The sequence below is a fragment of the Sus scrofa genome, chromosome 8 (assembly GCF_054392235.1).
Source record: "Sus scrofa isolate SSC_HxYL_T2T_F1_AM1 chromosome 8, Sscrofa_HxYL_maternal_Yorkshire_Landrace_v2.0, whole genome shotgun sequence".
Classification (NCBI taxonomy): Eukaryota; Metazoa; Chordata; class Mammalia; order Artiodactyla; family Suidae; genus Sus; species Sus scrofa.
In genome coordinates this window covers 93,107,293-93,130,776 of record NC_139390.1, presented here as the reverse complement: position 1 = coordinate 93,130,776, position 23,484 = coordinate 93,107,293, and the positions used below count along the sequence as shown (strand labels likewise).

Genomic DNA, 23,484 nt, shown 5'->3' with positions numbered 1-23,484 from the left:
GAACCTTTTTATTACAGCAGTTGATGCTGAAAATCAGGTGGAACTGGAGGAAAAAACACGACTTATTAATCAGGTGTTGGAACTCCAACACACACTTGAAGGTGAGCTTGCATTTTGTAGTTCTCTTGACTAACATCCAAGTAATTGAAACTGTAAGCATTTGTGTCACTGTTATTGTCACAATTTTTTAAACTATCAACTTCAAAGTCTACTTCAATAGCTTCTTTCCCTCCTGCTTATGGTTTTGGCTGGTGATTTTAAAGAACAGATGTTTCAATAAGGAAGTCAAATCATGTTTTTATCTCTAAGGCCTAACATGAGACCCCTTTTAAGGCCCTGCATTGTTACTAAATCCTAATAAAGTGTATATAGAAATAAAAACAGTGTAAAGGGGATTGATCTGTTTTTTCATTTTCTAAACATCTTCCATAAAATTAATTCTACCCCAGAAACATCTCTTGGTTTTTAATGAAATTAAGAGGTGGTGGTGTTTGTTTTGAAATCTGATTGAGCAGATTGTGTCACTTCACTGGCTTCCCATTTTAAGGTTACTCTCTGAAGTCTCAATTCCTTTTCACCTTTCAGAGTCCCACTGCACTCTGACTCACACTTTGTACCTCAGACACTGCAGCCTCCTTGCTGTTCATTCAGCAGGCTTCTACTGAGGATCTTAGTTGCTGCCCCCAGGTGTTTGAATCTTTTCTCTTGGTCATTTGCACGTCTATGTGGCTGATTCCTTCACTTCTTTAGGTCCCTGGTGAAATTTCCTTAATCAAAATAGCCATCTCTGACTATACTATTTAAAAGGACAACTTCCTTTTTGCTTCCTGGACCCTTACCCTTCTTGTTTTATCTCCTGACCCCCATCCTGAGCCCCCTAAATGCACAAGTGCCCACATACGCATTAGAATGTAATTCTGTAAGAGCAGGGCCATTCTTTATTACTGTTGCCTCTAGAACAGTGCCTGTCTCTTAGAACGCAGTCAAAATGACTGAATGTAATATCTTTTTTTTTTTAATCATCAAGACCTGCTCTTTTGAATTTCTTGCAAGTTTAAAACTACAAAATGATCAAGTATGTGTATCCAGTTATGTTCATCTACTACATTTTCTTAGAAACATTTCTAGGAAAGACATGGTTTTAAGATATGAATCAAAATTCACATCTTAAAAAATAGTACTTCTTAAAAATAACCATTGTAAGAATTAACTACTTAACAAAAAAACACTTATTATAAAGAATAACATTTAGTCTAATATAAAATCCCTTTTTAGGAGTTTTGGGTATTGATTTGTACTCAGTTTAACTTCTAAAATAGTGTGAAAAAACAAAGTTTAAGGATTGTGCTGTTTCTTTGAAGAATGAATCTTAATAAGCATTTTATAATTTGGAGTCATTGCCATCATTTTATTGATAATGTGTTTTTATTTTTGATATAGATCTCTCTGCAAGAGTAGATGCGGTTAAGGAAGAAAATCTGAAGCTAAAATCAGAAAATCAAGTACTTGGACAATACATAGAAAACCTCATGTCAGCTTCTAGTGTTTTTCAAACGACTGACACAAAAAGCAAAAGAAAGTAAGGGATTGATATCCCTTATGTCTTATGGAATTGCTGCTGATCTTTTTTCTTTAAAACTTAGATTCCAAAAGTTATAATAGTTTTGTTTGTGGCTTCACTGAGTATTTATGAAGATAATGTCAGATCTAGGCAAAATTAAGATCCTAACAGAAGACTTCCATGAGTTTGTGTATTATGTTAGTCTATGAAAATGTGCAAATGTATTGTAGAGACTTTATAATTAGAATTGCATATATTTATGAAACTTGAAAATGAATGTTTTATCAAATTTGCTTTTATAGGCTTAGCACTGTCTTTTATTATAGGCATAGTTAAAGATATAAGAAAATAACCACCACGTTGTGAGAAAGTGACCAAAATCATGTACTGAATGCACAGCTTTCTATACCCTGTCCACCATTGTGTGCCTCTTTTCCATTTGCTTTCTTCTTGTTTTCCTTCCCCTAAAGAAAAAACTGCTTTCACATTTATAAAAAGTAATTCCAAGTGTTAATCATCTAGGAGAGTAACCTGAACTCTCAACTGTTGAAACTTAACCAAAATAAGACACTTTCTCCATTAGGGCTTATTTGTTATATTTAGTAATAAGATAGAATATTTGGTTTCTCTTTAATCAATTGAAAATTGAGGCTATAAAAATGAAGATTTTTCCTTGAAACTGAAATGTCAAATTGGGGAAGATGTGTTGTTAAAATTTTTTTTTGCACAAAATAACCCACTTGGTTATCTGAAAAGATGAGCTAAACTGTGTTTCTGAAGTAGAAATTTTTGAGGAGAAATAGAAATAGGGTGGGAAAAGTACTTGCTAAGTACCTTCTTAACCAACTTCAAATGTTTTTACTCCAGATTTGTGTTATCTCTGGCACAGGTTAGATTTCCGGGGGAAGGGGGTATATAAGAAAATGGATTAAGTTTGGCTAACCTTGTGTAAACCATACCTGGAAGAGAATAAAGTTTAGTCTCAGGTTTATTTGTAGCGCCCAGAGCATCAACTTTGCAAAAATTAAGAGTGTATTAGTATCAGAATCATGAATAAAATGGGAGTTTGACATGTATACTAATTAATGCTTTCTTAGTATTTTATCTCACTACTTCTCCCAGAATTTTCTGTAAACCCAAGTACTAGTTTGCAGAGTTTTAGTCATTCGACAGGTTTTTTTTTTTTTAAACTTAGTTTGTAGATTCTATTTGGTAAGGAAATCAGTGTCAAAATAATGTGAAAATGTTAACTAGGAAAAGAGATCCATTAATATAGTTTATGGTTGTTAAATGTAAGCTAATCATGAAATAATCCTATGTTTGTATTGGTATAAGATTTGATGAGTTTAGCTGTATGAATAAATAACAGTCCTACTACAAACATCGTGCATCCCTTTGTGACCGAATTTTCAAATCTTTAAAATTGTTGCAGTTATGCTTTGCTATTTCAAAAATTGCATGTTTTGATACAGTTTCCTAGGTAACTAGGATATACATTGGTGTATCCAGGGATGTTCAAAGCCACAGGATAAGAAGCATATCTAAGTACCATTTATTGGATGTTTAAGGGGATACTATTTTTATTAAAACAAATATAGGATATTAAACATTAACTTAAAAATAAAAATTCAAAGAAAAACATCCAAGATTATCATGGGAAAGGTGGTTGTATTTTTAGCTTAAGCTAAGCTCTCGTAACAAGAGATACAGTGATAAAGAATATGTTTCCCTTCCAACTAGTGGTTCGAAAGTGAGCATTGTAAACTAGTAGGTTTTGTGAGCTGGGAATGCATCTGCCGCTTTCAACTATGGCTGCCAATTCACATTAATTATCACCATTCTAATTTGCAGAAAAATGTATGGTGCACATAAGCAGGGGTTTATGGCTTGAGCCTGCATAGGAATGGCTCGTCTGCTCGCACTCTGAGCATGTGGAGATTTAGTTAGATCTGGATGCAAGAGTTGCTGAGAAATGTAGTTCCTGCTGGAAGCCACATTCAGCTACAGCTGTTAGGGAAGCAGTCAGAGGATAAAGGGGACACCTCACAGCCTCAGCCACAGCCCTCTTTTGCTAAATATCTGTGCCCAACCTTCCCACACCTGGAACATACTTAACCTTTCCTTGTCCAACTATTGATTTAACTAAAAATCCAAGATCTCGAGTATTCTGTCAGTTGTAGATGTGGCTTTTAACAGCCTGATCACCTCTAAATTGATGACAGATTGTTTGCTCTGCTTGTTCATAATGCTGTAGTGGGGATAGGATACCCAAATAAAAACTCTCAACTTGGCAAATGGAATAAAGGGAAACACATCAATTCAAAGCAACTGTGGAATACTCCTGGAGAGAGAGTGAAGATATTCTTCTGATAGGGGACAAAGTTCCTTGACAAGACCCTGATTCTAATCTCTGGCAAAGGACTTCCCTTACTCACTGCCCTCCACGGCTCTCATAATCTGAAAGGTTATTCCTTATCCATTCCGCATAGGGACTCAAGTTTGGGAGTGTTCCCTTCATGGGAGTTGTGAAAACAGTCCACTTCTTGCTGGTTTGAGTTCAGTGCCCACTGTTTGAAGGCCAAGCTCACATTCCTTGGGCAGTACAATTCCCTCAGCAGTCTTTTTTGTCTGTATGCTTCAGTTCCATATGCTAGGGATCACAATCAAGCTCTTTTCTAGACCAAATTCTCACAGCAAGCTTTCTTTCCTTCCAGGGCCCTGCCTCTCTTATAGGAGGCTACTTTGAAAGCAATGAAAGTAAGACTGCACTGGGAATGCTATACCCAGGTATTGCTGCAGGGCTGGGTCCCTTTGGCTTAACACTTGGTAGAGAGGTCTTAACCAGGCTTCCCCTTCTACCTCCCACACCTCAAAAAGAAAATTTTGAACCTTTTCTACCATTCAGGGTACAGAAGCAATTAGCTTTTCCAACCCAGTGAGGTACCTAATATATAATATTTATTCTCTTCTATTGCTGTTTGGACACTGGTTAAGTTCCTTCTTATGATACCTTGCTACAAAAGCATCATGGACAGACAATTCATCTCACATTTATTTTCCCAATGGCTACCCCAAAACCATGAAATACATGCCCCACCTGCTTGTCATACGAATGATAAACTAGGTCTACACATTTTTTCATTATGGCAATTATTTACTGGATATCAATTTCTACATTAGAAATTCAGGTGGTAAACAGTGTGCACAGGGTCTGTGCCAAGCTTCTGATACTCTCCTTGACCAAACTCGAGCCAAATTCTGAGAACCTCTTTTTGACTAGGCCTCATCCTGGGCTCAGTCTTCAGCCTGCAGAGTCCCATTTTAGTAATAATCCAGCTAACTCAAATTAGAGCGAAATCCCCTACCCTCAGAATCTCATCACCCTGCCTGCCTTCAGCAAGAATCCTGCAAAATCTGCATAGCAATCCTCTACCTTTGATGTCTCCTTAGTAATTTTCTATCTACCAGCTCCCACTCTACTCAGTGACCATAAATCTCTAGGTGTCTTCACTGTATCTAGAGTTGGATCAATCTCTCTCCCCTACTGTGACAGTCTTGGCCTCTAATTGCAACAGTCCTGAATAAAGCCCTCCTTACAGTTTCAGCCAGTGCTGAGGATATTTTTCTTCAATACCTCCTAGCTCTCAATGCTGGTGGAATGACAGGCAGGGAAAATCAGCATACCCCCTTTCCTCAAGGCCTCCCAGGAGAACTTCCCTCAACACTGATAACTAGTACTCCATCCAAAATTTGTTCTCTTTATATAAATTCACTTTGGATGTTACTTAGATTAAATTAACATAGCTCGCACAATCCCTCATCTGGAGCTCTTGGGATCAGGTGTTGCACAATTTCATAAAATATGACTCATATACCAATAGGTACTCATATACTAATACTCATATACAGCTCAGGGCTGCACTTGTAATCAAAAACTAACTTTTTTGTAGCAAAATATAAGAATTTAATACTAAGTATGATAAACAAGGACTATATATATATCCTTTTAGGGAAATCGGATTTGGCTGCCAGATGAGTTTTGATGTCAAACATGAAAAAACTTTAGGGATTTTTGGAATTGTATGTTTAACAACAATTAGTGGGGAAGTAACCAAAATCATCTAAGCAGGCAATCCCAACCAGTTTATGAAATCACATTTACATTCCTGTCCAATTATACTTCCCTCTGATCTAGTCCCTTTCCCAAAGGAAAAGTGAAAGATGAATTATATATTCTGGAATTAATTTTATAGTGCAGAAAAAGGCAAAATTGATCTTAATTATTTAGAATGCAGTCTTTCTTTACTTTCCTCAATAATTTTGTTTTTCCTTATCTTGAGTTAACACCCTCTAGTGGTTGTCATCAGATATTTCCTCAATGTTGATATAATCAAAATTACCAGCACCGATCAGATATTTCGTTGTTGAGATCATCTGCAAATCATGCAAGAATAGAGAATTTGGAGTTGCTGTCGTGGCTCAGTGGTTAGCAAATCTGACTAGGAACCATGAGGTTGTGGGTTCAATCCCTGGCCTTGCTCGGTGGGTTAAAAGATCCGGCGTTGCCGTGAGCTGTGGTGTAGGTCGCAGACATGGCTCGGATCCAGTGTTGCTGTGGCTCTGGCGTGGGCTGGCGGCTACGGCTCCAATTCAACCCCTAGCCTGGGAACCTCCATATGCCCCGAGAGCGGCCCAAGAGATGGCAAAAAAAAAGAAAAAAAAAGAGAATTTGAATACATGAAAGGTTAAGAATTGGAAGAATGACTTAACTGCCTCTTAGGTACTCTATCTGAAAAACAAAATCACAGAGATGAATGATATTTAAAGATATTTACTATAACAAGGACTTTGTGTTGGCCTTAGGACTGAATTACCATATAATGGGAGAGGGCATTGAGAAGTGATGACAAAAGCTAAAGTAATGTATTGAAATCAGTTGTAAAACTTGCTTTTTTTTTGTTTTAAATTTTCTATATTATCTATAGATGGCTTAGCAAATGTTTAGTCTAAGTAATTTAAACTTTAAATTACTTCCAAATAAAATTGTATTCATTTAGCAAATACAAAATATGTGGTAAGATACTATGTTAGGTGTTAAAAGATCATTTATTAAATTATCCATTACCCATTTTCTCTAAAACTACCACTGCTCTTCCATGCATTTGGATCTCTATAAACTCCAAATGCATTCAAAAAAAACATTTTCTCTTCCATCAGCCTACTTCATCTGACCTGTAAGATTAGGGACAATTTTATTTCCTAAATTCCTCATAGGTATCAGAGTATGGAAACAGAAGCTATAATTTGGGAAGAGATCATTAAAGTTTATGTAGAAATGCTAGTAGAAACGCTATTATTAGGTTTAAATAAATTCTGTACATGAGATTTAAGTAGTTATATGATGCTGGCCATATGATAGTTCACCTCTAAAGCCTGAAGAAGTTAAAAATATAGCCACAACCGAAAAGCTTTACAGATGCTTAGAGTATATTTATGTTTTCAATAGTTTTTTGCTGAAAACAATTAGTTTTCTAAATTAGTATTCTAAATTTCTAAGGTACATTAAATTCATTGCTAGTGGTTAATTCTGACATGTAAGCAGTTTCATCTTCTGTCTCTTGCAAACGTGCACTGACACTTCAAAAAAGCTCCTAGTTCTAGTAACATGTATATTCCTAGAGGAATGACCAATGGAAGCAAGGCTACCTTAAAAAATGTTCAAGAAAAAGGAAACAACTATAGCCTGATCAAGTTAGAAAGCTTCTAAAATAGGCCAACTAAAACAAAAAGCAAAGTATATTCTTCTTCTTTAGTAGAGAAAAGGATAAAACTTAAATCATCTTAAACAATAAAGTCAGATTAGGGTGGTAAAAAGAAAAAGCCATCTTGTTATTATTACTATGTTTGTCTTTTTGCCTTTTCAAGGGCTGTTCTTGCGGCATATGAAGGTTCCCAGGCTAGGGGTCTAATCGGAGCTGTAGCCACCAGCCTGCGCCAGAGCCACAGCAACGTGGGATCCAAGCCACATCTGTGACCTACACTACAGCTCACGGCAACAGTGGATCCTCAACCCACCGAGCAAGGTCAGGTATCGAACCTGCAACCTCATGGTTCCTAGTCGAATTCGTTAACCACTGCGCCATGATGGGAACTCCACCATCTTGTTATGAAAGGAGACTCTATGCTTTGTCTCTGCATGGGATCTAGTATGCAACTTTGTAGTTATGTTTTGGTTAAACTTATCAGCCCTGGTACATCCCCAGAGGGTACATCCACAGCAAGGAGCAGTGAGCTGGCAGATTGTACCACTGCAGGCTCATGGAGTTTAACCAAATGTTAAAAGTTAAAATGAATCTGCAACTAAGAAAGTTAAAAAAAAACTTTAATAAATCTTTGGAAAAAAATTCACATACAAAACATTTGTCAGGCAAGAAGGTTTCCATAAAATATAAAAAAGATTTATCTCATGAAGTAGTAGTTTACTTTCAGAAACATTGTCACCTAGACTCATTCAAATATGTCTAGTTCACTTGGACATTCCAAATACAGAACATTTCAGAAAGGGAGTCCTTGCAAGATGTGTTAAGTCCAGTTAGTATTAAATAAATACAAAGTATGGTTAACTATGTATTAAGATTTTCCACCATCAATTTACGTAAAGTTCAGAACACAGCAATGGAAATAATGCACTTATTTTCAATTTATTTCCTGAAATAGGAGTGAAGAGTGGCTATATAACTAGAGGAGAACCAGAGACTCATTTCCCTTATATATGAGGCTCTACCTACACTTTTAGGGAGAGGGCCTGCCCAAGGATGGGGTGTGTATATCCATGAAGGAATCCAAAATATTACCCTACAAGTAGAGAGTTCTCTAGATAGTATTAAACTAAGTTCCATGGCCTCAAAAGATTTAGATCACCTTCCAAAGGGTTTGTCATCCAAATGTGAAAAATCCTTAAATAAGTTAAATGGAACAATACAGCTCTACTAGAATGTAGTTCTGTGACTTTCAGTACCTGCTGTCATCCTGTGGTGTCGGTATCCATGGGGGATTGGTTCCATGACCCGTGGCAGATACCCAAATCCACAGATGTGCTCAAGTCCCAGAGATGACCATTTATTATCTGCAGATTCTGCATCAGAAGATTCAGCCAACTGCATACCATGTAGTACTGTAGAATTTATTAGAAAAAAATCTGCATATGTGATCCACACAGTTCAAACCTGTGTTGTTCAAGGGTCAACTGTACTTTAAAAAGAGAAGCAATAACCATAGTTATTACTATCTACCATACAGGCAGCTTTGAAGTTAGATGAGACAAAAGACTAAGAATAGATTTGTATTTTTTATCTATTTTCCCAACAAATTCAAAGTGTGATAATACCTATTAGCCTTTAGAACCTCTTAGTCAGATAAAATAAAGACTCCCCAACAATAATTTACCTATTAATGAAGGTATCATTAAAGGAGAGAAATATTTTAAATTTTATTTTCAAGAGCAATGTCAGCATAAGCAATCTTGTGAGGGTCAGCCATTCTGGCATAACAACTATAACAGCTTAAAAAAAAATATGTACACCATTTTGTTTTGATAAACCTCTTATCTCTGTTTTCAAATGTAAATATGCTACACTATTAACCAGTGATTCTATGAATGACACATAGACATTTCTGTTTTGCTGAGTTGTCTGTCAACAAAGCACCTTTTTAAAGGCTCCTATAATTTAAGTGAACAAAGGATCATAACTATAATTTGACACAAACTAGGTAAATGTAGGCCACATACAACACTTTCAATTGTTGATAGAATCAAACAACCGTTCAGAAACTTTATTGCATTTAGCTCTGTGCAACAGAACACACTCTCATTTATATTACAAAACTACCAGTTATACTGTAGTCAAACTATTTAAGAGGAAATTCCAATAGCTGATTTTTCTAATAGCAGTAAAGCTGCTGCATATTATTTTGCTCTGTAGAAACCAAAACTTTCTCCAAAACTATTAAAACTCCGTAACTTCTGATATTAATCTTTTAAAACCTAACATGCAACGTGCCACTTTTTTTTTTTAATTCTAAATTCAAAGACCAGGTAACTTCAGAATTCTTTCTTTTCTGAAAAAGGAAATTAAAATAAATATCTGGAAGAATAACATTGCAATATAGTAGAAACAGGATGTGCAGATTAATTCAAGTTCAATTCTGGAACATCGACTTTAGAAAGCCAACTCTATTAGGAATTAAAAATACTTGAATACAGGCTACTCCTTTCGAACTCTTCTTTTGCGTACTGACTTTACTGGCCCGTCTCCAGATCCTGTGCTCTCATCTGCTTCTTTCATCTAGGAAAAAAATTATGAAAGTGTTTATTTTCATACAGTGGCCAACTAGTAAATAGTAGTAAATTGCTTATTCCCTAAAATACATGTTCTAACAACAATCAATTGGTTTATCTTTATGTTCCTTTACTTAAAAACTGATCCAAAATGTGTTTATGTTTATAGACATGTGTTTCAATTTGTTTATTTTTTGGCATGACTACATTTTTAGAATAACTCTGCTTGTCAAACATACATCTGATATGGAAATGCTAACAACTCAGTTCAAAATTTAATCTTTTGATTTAGAGCTTAATCTAAGTCATGGTTAATTAAAGGCTACATATTTTCACTGCAGGATATTAAGCACTAACTATACATCACAATGCTTCTGTAAGTAATGAATCGCTGAACTGTTTTTGTTGTTGTTGTTTTTTCCTTTTTTGGCCACACCCATGGCATATGGAAGTTCCCTGGCCAGAGATCGAATCCAAGACACAGCTATTACCTACACAGCAGCTGTGGCAACGCTGGATCCTTAACCCACTGAGCTGGGCTAGGGATTAAACCTATGCCAACTCAGAGACAACACCAGGTCCTTAACTCACTTTACCACAACAGGAACTCCCATTGAGCTGGTTTTACAGAGACTTTTTCAGAACTTCTGGCACACAGTACTTTGAGAAAAATTAGGAGAGAGGACAGAGAAAAAAAACACCAAACTTAAGGTCTGGGTCTTTCTTCTTTCCTTTATCCTTCCAGAACAATCATTTATAAATAAACTTGTGCTAACAAAATAAAATAATGAAGGTATACACAATAGTTATTATTTCCAAAAACTGATGTATTTTAGCTCACTGACAAACATATAAGACTAAAAGACTGGAAGATAGAATTAAGATATATTTAAAGGTACACAAAATATTTTAAAAAGTAAAACATAACTAGAATACACATTTTTGACAAATGATTCCAAGTATTATTATTAAGACAGTGACAGCAGGAAACAAGGGCTATTCAAAACTCTGTTCTGGAAGAAATTATCTTCACCTAGCTCCCTCTAAATAAAGATATTTGTACTATGTAATGATCCCTAAAGCCCATTTAAAAACTCACAAGTCAGTTAAGACCAGTAACAGGTACATGTACTGAATAAACTTTAGAAAACTAAACAATAACCACAAAATAAGTTTATTTGGGAGATTTCTCCAAATGGACAAAAGAGAAAGTTTTATTTCACCACATGCAACAGGCCAGACATACCTGTATCTTTACCCTACCTAACTCCAAGCTATGAGAGTGGGAATGACATTGACCCTGTAGGGAAGGTTATGCAGCTCTTAAAGGGCTAGAGAAGTAGAGAAAACAGGCTTTTTTTTTTTTTTTGTATATACTGGGTAAAAAAAGAAAACTTTGATTTTGAATTATACCCTGGATGGTTTCTGACTCCATAATAACTGACTTAAAAAAAAAGGCACTGTGAGAAGTTCTATTACACATCAGGATGGAAAAAGGGCCAGACATATCGAGTTAATGGGAAAACCAGCTGATTAAAGATCTGAGAAAAATACATTATCAGGCAGACAGTACTCAACTACCCAATGAATGAAATCCTTCAAAATGTGAATTATTGAGATAGAATGTTTTCACAATGGCTATAAAGAAAACTGAATTATTATAAATATCCTGATAGTCTGCTTTTTACACCTTTCAAGAGAACACTTTAATACCAGTCAATTTTTATACACACAGCCGTCTATATTTTGTAAACCACAGGCTTACTTTATACTATTTCATTAGCCATTAAGATGATACAAATTATAATATTTTCATGCTTTTCTCATGGATACATTTTAAAACAATATGGATGCACTTAAAAAAAGCTGGGAGAAATACACTAAAAAATTCATTGCAGATCAGACTGCTGCCTTTATAGAAATATTTTTTTATGGACTAAGAATCATACATAAAAACTAGCTTATTTCCTGTTAAAGAGTTGCTTACCTCATCTTCAGATCCAGACTTATTTGATTTATTACCTTCTTCTTGTCCCTCTATGATTTCAATATCTTCTTCACTCTTTTCCTCGGGTTCACATTCTTCTTCTAGAATACAGATTGTATTAAAGATAAAGGCTCATTGAATTAGAATTTTGCCAGTGAAAAGATTAAATAAAAGTGGTGGGTGTATTTTTAATCCCAATATTTAAAAGCAATTCCTTCCAATAGGAGTTTTTTTTAATTAAATATAATTACTCATTATTCCCCCACATTTTATAAACAAATCCTCATATTTGAGGAAAGGGACAGGCTTAAAGAATTTTAAAGCATTCAGTCTGTATGTAAAATGAAAACCAAAGAGTATGTGTGTGTGTGTATATGTACACACATATATATGTAAAAATACATGTGTGCAAGTGTGTATTTTGAAAGAGTATGGCTTTTAGATCAACTATTTCATCAACTATTAAGTTAAAAATAGTGCTCTAGATATAATTTAAGTTATAAAGGGCTCAATCTGGAGCTTGGCAAATATCAATAATTTCATTGCTACCTACATGTGCGTAAGGAGGTCTCCCTGGAGAGTCACCAAAAAGCCTGTTTTCTTCAGTTCTAACATCTTCTGGAGTTTAGCAGAGGGTGAGAAGGGTACATATGATCCAGCAACCCTTTTAAGAGATTAAACTATTTGTTCGATATGATAAACTATCTGATAAATAACAGCCCTTGGAATCTTTGCTGTGAATTTTGTTGCTACAATCACCTGCCTTAAACTGATTACTCTTCTACAGCAGCCATGGTTTGTACCTCCCTTCTCATCCCTGGAGGCAAGAAAAGTCTTTGCAAAAGCTATAGCATATGGGATTCATAGTTGCTAGGCTCTGAAGCAACTGAACAATTTTTACAACTCTTTCCTCCCAGAAGACAAAAATCATAGAGGATGTCTGCAGCTAGAGCCCAGGCAAGGGTGCTACTCCTCTTCGCCACAGTCATGGATTCTTGGAGATTCAGATGGTATAAATCTGACAATAAATAAGTGTAACAGCTACAGTTTACCACTTAGTCTACATTTCTCTTTTGTTTTAAGGCCACACCTGCAGCATATGGAAGTTTCCAGGCTAGGGATCAAATCAGAGCTGCAGCTGCGGCCTCCACCACCACCACAGCCAACACGGGATCCAAGCTATGTCTGTGGCCTACACCACAGCTCACAGCAATGCTGATCCCACTGAGCAAGACCAGGGATTGGAACATGCATCCTCATGGACATTATGTCAGGTTTTTAACCTGCTGATCCACAACAGCAACACCATAATCTACTGTTTTTAATGATTTTCCTCCAGGGTCCCCACTATTAATCACCATCATCATCTTACCTTTTTCAGGAACTTCACCGTCACTTTGTTTTTTTTCCTCTTCCAAGTCTACTGGTTTCTCAAGGGCTGCTTTCTCTTCCTTCACTTCTTGCTCTAGTGCTCCCTTCGTTTGTGGTTTACATATGTCAGTTTTCTTGAACTCTGCATCTTTGAATTTTTTCTGTGGTGGTTTAATACAAGCTATTTTTACTAAAAGCAAGGTTTTTTGCAGTAACTGATATACACAGTGAACTATCAGTAAAAACTTTTAGGCAATGTAGTTTATTACTTTTAAGAACCACTTGCTCTATTCACAAAATTCCTAAATATCAAGTGATTTTTTGTCAAATGTTGAAGAAAATTCATTTTCTTTACCTTTACTTTTCTTGGCCAACAAAATGAAGTAATTAACACTATTGGGAGCCCTGCTGTCAGAAGGTAAATGAACCAAAGCCAGGGGCGCGCTTCAGTAGCTGCCATGAGCTGTTTGAATACACTGGGCTAGAGACATAAACAGAAATGCAGTCTATGAACCTTCACTCAGAAACACAGCATATAAAATAAAAAACTTAACTTCACCTAGGTGTTTTACATTAAGGAGTCACGAATTTGTAAGCTAAAAAATACTTTATTTTCCCATTTTATACTTCACAAAGTTTAAATAATCTTTAACTACTCACATGTGCTGCTCCTGACAAGTGGTAGTAAAAGATAGGCTGTATTATATAGGTGGACCTGGCTAGTGTAGCAGCAAGAGTTAAGATACTTTTCTTTATTGGTAAGTTTCAGGACAGAACTACTCTTTATAAAAGAGTATAAATACCCCTAATAAAAAGGTGTATTATCTGGTTCATTTAGAATTATACAACTCTCTGTACTTTAAAAGACTTCCTTGAAAAAAAAAAATCAACCTGAGAATTACTGTATTTTCTTCTTCTTGGTTATTAACACATTTCACACACAACTTTCAGGAAGGAAATTGTTTCTCTTACTAAAAGAAAATCTAAAATCATCATATGTTTTAGTTAGAAGAGTTTCAAAATGAGAATCCTTTTACCTTTACTTACTTACTCTTTTGATGGTTTTTGCTAATATCCAAAGAAACCAAATGTAAAGTATGAATTTTTCTTTAACTGGTTTTAAAGATAGATTCTCCAAGATGCACTGTGTTGAAATATTTACTGTTTTTTAAGTAATGTTAAGATTTTTGGGAAAAAACAGGGCATAATAATATTAAATTTAAAAAGTTTCTGCACTCCACTAAGTGAAAAGTTGTTAAAATGAATAAAGAATATTTAGATTACTGTTCCCATTTAAACATTGAATTGACAAGATGACAAGGATATTGAGTAGTATCATTTCTATAAACATCAAAAGGCATTAAATCCCATTATGTTATCATAATTTAATAAGTGAAATAAAGACTTACATAAGTTCATTAAATAGTCTGTAATGAAGTTGTACCCTGATTTGGTAAAGCTAAATATTCTGTTCACATAATTTAAATATGTTTCCTCAGCATTTAATCATTGTTGCACATTTATTTATCTTTTAAAAGATCATTTGTATAACTTATAAGCAGGACCAAGTCCTATTATTACTATATGGTAAATCATGTACCTCATTAGCATTTTCTACCATTATTTTCACTCCCCAACCATCTGCAGCCCAGCGATCTGCTACTGCCTTTTCTGAACAGATAATAAAATTATCAAAGTAGATATCAGAGGTCATGGACCAAAGCTCTAAGCCAAGGGCACTGAAAGAAGTCAGAAGAAATGGGTGATCATCTTCAAAATAGTCTGGATTAGGGATTTTTCGAGGACTCCAGACACCCTGGAAGAAAAAATAAAGACATTTTCAAATAAAATAATTTCATTGTAAATGTTACTCAAGAAGTAGCTGCTGTTGAATTAAATTAGCAATACTAACTGAAAAAAAAGAAAACTTTAACTGATATTTAATTCATTAATAATTCACTGGAAATAAAATCTTATTTCTTTTTACCCTGTACACAATGTTCCCTATGAATAATACTGACTTTAATCTCTGAAAAAGAAAAGTGAAAATCCAACACACACAGAAAATTGAGTAAATTTCACAAGTGATACAATTTTAGACAAGTTGTTTGTTGCTTGTCTTTTTACATTTAGTAAAAATATTCAAGTCAAGATAGCATTAAAAACTTCAAATCAGAGAGATCACCTTATGGCAAAAACAGGAGCCATGGTTTTTTAACATATAGCCATGATAGGCATCAATAATCAATCATAATTGAATCTCAGAACAATTATTCAACACGGAAGTTTCACTAGATCTTCAACAATTCAACTCAACCCAATCTATTCTGCTCCAAGCACTATGCCAGATGCTAGGATATAGTGATAAGCAAGGCAGACATGTTCCCTGCATTATGGTGCTTAAAGTCTAATGAGGGACATGTTTAAAAAGTTACCAAAATAAGCCTTTTTGTGATAAATACCACAAAGAAAAACCACAGTGAGCAATTCAAGTATATTGCTATATACGTAAGATAAATGTCAGAAAATGTCAATGAAGGAGTTCCCGCTGTGGCTCAGTGGGTTATAAACCCAACTAGTTTCCATGAAGATGAGGGTTTGATCCCTGGCCTCATTCAGGATTCAGTGCTCCCGTGAACTGTGGTATAGGTCACAGATGCAGCTGGGATCTGGCATTGCTGTGGCTGCAGTGTAGGCTGGCAGCTGTAGCTCCAAACGTACCCCTAGTGTGGGAACCTCCATATGCCGCAGGTGCAGCCCTAAAAAGCAAAAGAAAAAAGGAAAAAAAAAAAAGAAAATGTCAATGAATAATTAGACAGATAAAACTAAAACTACAGGGTTAAAGGGATAACACAGGACTTGAGTATACCTCAAACTAGGGTACACTCAAAAAATATCTGATTCTTATTAGAAAAAAAAATCCAGTTATAGTAATGCCAGAGTAAGGAGCATGTTAATCCAGCACTGACTCAAATTACTAAAATGTACATGAGTTCTCCTTTTTTGGCAGCGCCCACAGCATATGGAAGTTCCCAGGCAAGGACTGAAATTCAAGTCACAGCTGCAACCGACACTACAGCTGCGACAACACCACATCCTTAACCACTGAGCCCAGGAAGGGAGCTCCCAAACAGAACGAAAACATGCCTCTGCTGTGAACCTAACCTGAGCCACTGCAGTAGGATTTGTAACCCACTTCTGTACAGCAGGAACTCCTGTGAGTCCTCTTGATCAGAACTCATTTCTTAAATATAACTCTGAAATAAAATTTTATTCCAAAGTGATCATCAGTTGATTACTAAGATAAAAACAGTATAAAGTGACTGATCTTTAGTTGTTAATTTTATCCCCCCCCCAGAAAATTAAATAAAGAATGCTTTACTTTTTAAATGTAAATTAGTTGGTGTCTATTTTCTTTGACTTCTTAAGATAGTTAAGGCACACTATTACAAATCAAAGTTCTGAGAGTTCACATAACATTAGCAGTAACTAGATCTATAACAGAAGTAGCACATTTTAAACTTTACTATGGGTTGGAACAAGTGGTTGTTACCTGGTAGTTAGGGTTATCTATCATTGGAGGCCTCCATACCCCTTTGTACTTTGGGTTATCTATCATGGGAGCTCGCCACTCACCACACCCAACCCGACATGCTGGATTAGAAATATGAGGTGCCTCCCATTCTCCATCCATGTCTTCATTCCTTAGGATATTAGAACAAAGCAAATTTAGGAAACTCAAGTCTTTCCTGTCGGTCATATAAACTAGTAACAAAAAAGCTGGCAAGAAACATATAAAATTGACATTTGAAGATGAAGAAGGCATACCAGTCACTAGGTTTTTCAGCATTAGGATCTGGAATAAATTTTGGTTCATCATCAAGCCAGCCATCAGGTTTAACAACACTTGAATCTTCTATTTGAGCAGGTTCGCTTTCATCCCTGTAAATACAGTATTTTTTGATACTTTATTTAAACAGTTTAAAAATGGACGTCACAAAATTCAGAAGGTACCGAAAAGCATTTCCTACCCTTCTGTCTCTGTACCTTCTACCTCCTCCATCTCTCATCCACCAAAACCTTCTATATACTTTTTTGTAAATTACCTGTTATGCTCTATGCATAAACAAATGGGTATATACATAAATATTCTTTACACAAATAATAGCATTCTATACAGGGTATGTTAAGACTTTGCTGCTATTCGCTTCAAAACTCATTTGTTAACAAACATATACAGGATATCTACTACATGTCAAGACTGTTCTAGGAGTGCTATTTTATATAAATTTGTACCTGCTTGATTCTCAATGGTTCCATAGTCTCCTACTCTGTGAATATACCATAATTTATTTAATCTGTTCTGGAGGACACAATTTTCCAAAAACTATTATTATAATGTTATACTTAATAGCCTTAAACACATTAGAAGTTAATATGAAATTGTCAGCTATGTGAATTAAAATTTTTCCCAGTTTCTCGTGTTATTTTTTTTTGGCCGCCATGGCATGTGGAAGCTCCTCGGCCAGGGATCGAACCCATGCCATGGCAGTGACTCAAGGTGCCGTGGTAACAATGCCAGATCCTTAACCTATTGTGCCAAAAGAGAATCCCTCAGGCATTTTTTTACATAGTTTATGGTGAGGTTTTTTTGCGCCATATAAAAATCATTTATTTTCATGTAGTTGAAATTTATTAGCATTTTCCTTCTTTGATTATGGACTTTTATGTCATATTTGAAAGATCTTCCCTACTCCAATATTACTTTTTAGAAACTCCACATCTCTATATTTAATTCTAGAAATTTTTATATTTTCATTTAAAAATAACAAAGTAAATTCTAAATTATATAAACATAGTCATAGTAAGTACTGAATAGAATTACTCACATAATTTTCATCTTTATAGAAAAGCAGGCATTTTAAACGAGAGGTTACATTATAATTTTCCAAACAAAAGTTGAATAACCAACTGAAATAATCAATTCTATGTAAAGACTGAGTAAGAAGCTGAAGTAATCAACTCTGTATATGCAAAGACTTGTAACTGCCTGATATCAATGTTATCCTGAAGTTGGAGGGCTCAGAGTAACCAGAGTGTAAAAATTTTTTTTTTTTTTTTGTCTTTTGTCTTTTTTTTTTTTTTTTCAGAGCCACACCCGCGGCATATGGAGGTTCCCAGGCTAGGGGTCTAATCAGAGCTACAGCTGCCGGCCTACACCAGCCACAGCAACACCAGATCTCAGCCCCGTCTGTGACCTACACCATGGCTCATGGCAACACCGGATCCTTAACCCACTGAGGGAGGCCAGCGATCGAACCTGCAACCTCATGGTTCCTAGTCGGATTCGTTTCTGCTGTGCCATGACAGGAACTCCAGAGTGTAAAATTTAAGGGCACATCTCTTTTAGCATTTAATAAAACACATTGGAACACATTTCACTAATCAGAATGAGGCTGTTTACTTAGAGTTTCTTTCATTTAAGGGCACACGTGCTTTCCGGCCTTACTCTTTATGGGCAAACAAGTATGAAGCAATGTTAGAAAGCCTACACTGAGGGATATAGTCCTACCTTTCCCACAGTACGAATTCATGAATTCTTACTATCTTGCACAAGTTACTTCCCTATTATACTATTTTCCTGAAGGCAAAGACATTTTTCACCGTTAACCATTATTCCTCTTCATCTACAAGAGAATTAACAAGCTAACATTTTGGTTTTCCAGGAGCAATAAGTAGTACTGTGGAAGCCCAATGTTCACAAAATCAAGAGCTTGAAGGAGTTCCCATCGTGGCTCAGTATGGGTTAATGAATCCGATTAGGAACCATGAAGTTGTGGGTTCCATCCCTGGCCTCACTCAGTGCGTTAAGGATCTGGCGTTGCCATGAGCTGTGGTGTAGGTTGCAGATGTGGCTCAGATCCCACGTTGCTGTGGCTCTGGCATAGGCTGGTAGTTACAGCTCTGATTAGATCCCTAGCCTGGGAACCTCCATATGCCGCGAGAGCGGCCCTAGAAAAGGGCAAAAAGGCAAAAAAAAAAAAAAAAAAAAAAGAGCTTGAAGAAACAGGAATAGACACTTGCCAGATGAAGTACAGAGAGAAAAACCAGATTAAAAAATGAACAGATCTTCAGGGATGTGGAACGAACATAAAGCCGTATAACATAAATTTAAGTGGCATCCCCAAAAAAGAGATGGGGAGACATTCATAAATATTTAAAGAAATAATGGCCAAATATAACTTGAATTTGATACAAACTATAAACTCACATATCAAAAACTTAAAGAACTCTTGATGGGAATGTAAATTGGTAAAACCGCTATAGAAGAGTATGGAGATACCTTAGAAAACCATATGACCCAGCTATCCCACTCTTGGGCATATATCTGGACAAAACTTTCTTTGAAAAAGACACATGCACCTGCATGTTCATCGCAGCACTTGTCACCATAGCCAAGGCATGGAAACAACTTAAATGTCAATCAACAGATGAATGGATTAAGAAGATGTGGTATATATACATAACGGAATATGACTCAGCCATAAAAAAGAACAAAACAATGCCATTTGCAGCAACATGGATAGAACTAGAGATTCTCATATTAAATGAAGTAAGTCAGAGAGAAAGAGAAATATCATATGATATCACTTATATCTGGAATCTAGTATATAGCACAAATGAACCTTTCCACAGAAAAGAAAATCATGGACTTGGAGAACAGACTTGTGGTTGCCAAGGGGGAGGGGGAGGGGGAGGGAATGGGATGAACTGGGAATTTGGAGTTAGCAGATGCAAACCACTGCCTTTGGAATGGATAAGCAATGAGATCCTCTGTATAGCACTGGGAACTATATCTAGTCACTTAAGATGGAGCATGATAATGTGAAAAAAAAAGAATATACATATGTATGTGTGACTGGGTCACCTTGCTGTACAGTAGAAAATTGACAACACTGTAAACCAGCTATGACAGAAAAAATAAAAATCATTAAAAAAAAAACTTCAAAGAACTCAAAGCAAGGCAAACACACACACACACACACACACTTTATCAAGTCACAACAAAATCAAACTTCTGTTGTTGTTGGCCATGTGTGTGCCATGTAGAAGTTCCCGTGCCAGGGATCAAACCTGCACTACAGCAACAACGTGAGCCATAGCAGTGACAATGTTGGATCCTTAACCCACTAAGCCACCAGGAAACTCCCATAATCAAATTGTAAAAAACAATTTGATATTAATATTAATAAAGATAAATCTTAAAACTAAACAGAAAAAATGATATATTAAGTAAAGGAGAACAAGGATGAGTGTAACAACTGACTTCTCATCAGAATCAACACAGGCCTCATGACAAGGAATAGTTGTTGCCAAATAACTATAAACCTATAATCCCACAGTGAAAAATCCTTCAGAAATGAAGGCAAAATAAAGAAATTTTCAGACAAATAAGTTGAGAGAATGCAATGAGAGCAGACATGTACTATGTTAAGACAAGTTTATCAGGCAGAAGGAAAACAGTAACAGAAAATTTCTATCTACACAAAAGAAGACAAGTACCAGAAACAGTAAATATGTGGATAAATAAAAGGACTCTTTCCCCTCATAACTGATCAAAAGATACCACTGAAGAATAAGTATGTGTGGCCTTCACAGTATATACAGAAGTAAACATATGATAATAGCATAAAAGGATGGAAGGGACATGAAACAGTATTACATTATCTGAAAGTAGATGGAATAAGCTTAAGGATACTGAAAACCCTAGAGCAACCATGAAAACAAACCACAGAGGAAAAGTCAATAAGCCTATAACAGAGAAGAAAAGATAGATGACCCAAATTGAAATAAAATAACTCAATCCAAAAAATGTTAGGAAAACATTTTCATAAAAGACCACAGAATACATGGGGCAAAGAGAAAACAAGTGGTGATATGGTAGATTTTCATCCAACCATATCAGTAAGTACATCAAATGTAGATGGTTTAAAACACTCGAATTAAACGGCAAGACTCAGGGAGTTCCTACTGTGGCTCAGTAGGTTAAGAACCCGACTAGTATCCAAGAGGATGTGGGTTCAATTGCTGGCCTCGCTCAGTGGGTTAAGGATCTGGCGTTGCCATGAGCTGTGGTGTAGGTCTCAGATATGGCTCGGATCCCGAACTGCTGTGGCTGTGCGTAGGCCCGCAACTACAGGTCTGATTTGACTCCTAGCCTGGGAACTTCCATATGCCTCAGGTGGGGCCCTAAAAAGCAAAAAAAAAAAAAAAAAGGCAAGAACCAAATGTAATTGCCTACAAGAAAATCACCTGAAAAATAAAAGCATATGCAGGTTACAGGTAAACAACAGAAAATAATATTTAATGGAAACATGATTTAAAAGAAAATGGGGAGTTCCCGTCGTGGCGCAGTGGTTAACGAATCCGACTAGGAACCATGAGGTTGCGGGTTCGGTCCCTGCCCTTGCTCAGTGGGTTAACGATCCGGCGTTGCCGTGAGCTGTGGTGTAGGTTGCAGACGCGGCTCGGATCCCGCGTTGCTGTGGCTCTGGCGTAGGCTGGTGGCTACAGCTCCGATTCAACCGCTAGCCTGGGAACCTCCATATGCCGCGGGAGCGGCCCAAGAAATAGCAACAATAACAACAACAACAACAAAGACAAAAGACAAAAAAAAAAAAAAAAAAAAAAAAAAAAATGGGTGTGCTGATTTAATATCAGACCAAATAGACCTTAAGACAGAGAGCACAGTAAGAGTTTATAAAGGATATTTTATAATAATAAAAATGTCACTTCCTCAATATGTCAAGAAAAATCACGAATTGATCTAGCAACAGATCTTCAAAATACATGCTGCAAAAACTAAAGAACTCAAAAGAAATAAAGATAAATTCATAATCATAGATTTTAATTCTCTTTGTTCAGTAAGAGAACAGATTAAAATCCATTAACGATATAATTGAACAATGCTATCAACCAAGCTGATGTAAGTGACATTTGTGAATGTTTTTTTGACTACAATAGAATCAAATGAGGAGTCACAATGAAAATCGTATCTGGAAAATCCATAAATAACTGACAACAAAGCAACACATTTAGAAACACATGAATCCAAGAAGTAGTCTCCAGGGAAATCAGCAAACAGTATGAACTGAATGTCCTCATAAATAACATATATTTGTGGAACATAGTTAAAGCATTGCTTAGAGAAAATTTACAGCTGTTTGTATCAGAAATGATTTTCTACCTTAATAAAGCAGAAATGAGAAGCAAATTAAGTCCAAAGTAAGGAAAAGGAAGCAAATAACAAAATACTAAAGGCCAATGGAGGGTGAAAACTAAAGCAAAAACTGGTTCTCCAGAAAAAAATCAATAAAATTAAACCTTTAGCTAGATACATCAAGAAAAAAATATTAATTATCATTTCAGAAATAAAAGGGAGGCCATTACTACTGACCATTACAGACATTAAATGGATGACATGAGATGCTGGAACAATTAGACATCCATATTTTCAAAAATTAACCTTGATTTATATCTCAAACTACATACGATGACTCAGAACAGAGTTTTAAGTCAAAATTATTTGTCTAGAAAACAGAAAAATTTTTGTCACATTCAGGCAAAGACATCTTAGTAAGATGCAAAAAGCATGAATAGGAGTTCCGCTCGTGGCACAGAGGAAATGAATCAGACTAGGAACCATGAGGTAGCGGGCTGGATCCCTGGCCTCACTCAGTGGGTTAAAGATCCAGCGTTGCCCTGAGCTGTGGTGTAGGTCACAGATGCAGGTTGGATCTGATGTTGCTGTGGCTGTGGCGTAGGCCAGCAGCAATGGCTCCAATTGGAGCCCTAGTCTGGGAACCTCCATATGCTGCGGCTGTGGCTCTAAAAGACAAAAAAAAAAAAAAAAAAAAAAAAAAAAGACACTCCCCCCACCCCCCCAAAAAAAGGTATGAATCCTCAAAGGCAAATACTGATAAGCTAGATTTCACAAAAATTTATAACTTCTGCTATCTACAAAGAAAATTAAGGAGTTCCTGTCATGGCTCAGTAGTTAACGAACTTGACTAGTATCCATGAGGACTCGGGTTAGATCCCTGGCCTTGCTCAGTGGCTTAAAGATCCAGTGCTGCCGTGAGCTGTGGTGTGGGTTGCAGACGCAGCTTGGATCTGGTGTTGCTATGGCTGTGGTGTAGGCTGGAGGCTGTAGCTCTGATTTGACCC

General features: G+C 36.1%; 2 protein-coding genes across 11 annotated transcripts in view; one reads left to right on the top strand and one right to left on the bottom strand.

The window, feature by feature from the left end:
* The window catches only part of SCOC (short coiled-coil protein), a 38,392-nt gene extending 35,450 nt beyond the window's left edge, over positions 1-2,942 (top strand). For all 3 annotated transcript variants that reach the window (XM_084972883.1, XM_003357017.5, XM_084972884.1), the window contains exons 3-4: positions 18-101; positions 1,441-2,942. In XM_084972883.1, the coding sequence (XP_084829009.1) occupies positions 18-101; positions 1,441-1,583 (227 nt within the window). In that variant the 3' untranslated portion in view covers positions 1,584-2,942. The remainder of the gene's footprint in view (positions 1-17; positions 102-1,440) is intronic.
* Positions 2,943-7,926: 4,984 nt separating this feature from the next.
* The window catches only part of CLGN (calmegin), a 54,794-nt gene continuing 39,236 nt past the window's right edge, over positions 7,927-23,484 (bottom strand). For 7 of the 8 annotated variants that reach the window (XM_005666858.4, XM_084970803.1, XM_084970804.1 and 4 more), the window contains 7 exons: positions 17,086-17,199; positions 16,811-16,961; positions 14,858-15,073; positions 13,613-13,738; positions 13,259-13,418; positions 11,887-11,987; positions 7,927-9,906 (listed from right to left, as the gene is read on the bottom strand). In XM_005666858.4, coding sequence (XP_005666915.1) covers positions 9,826-9,906; positions 11,887-11,987; positions 13,259-13,418; positions 13,613-13,738; positions 14,858-15,073; positions 16,811-16,961; positions 17,086-17,199 — 949 coding nt within the window. In that variant the 3' untranslated portion in view covers positions 7,927-9,825. 8 annotated transcript variants of the gene reach the window in all.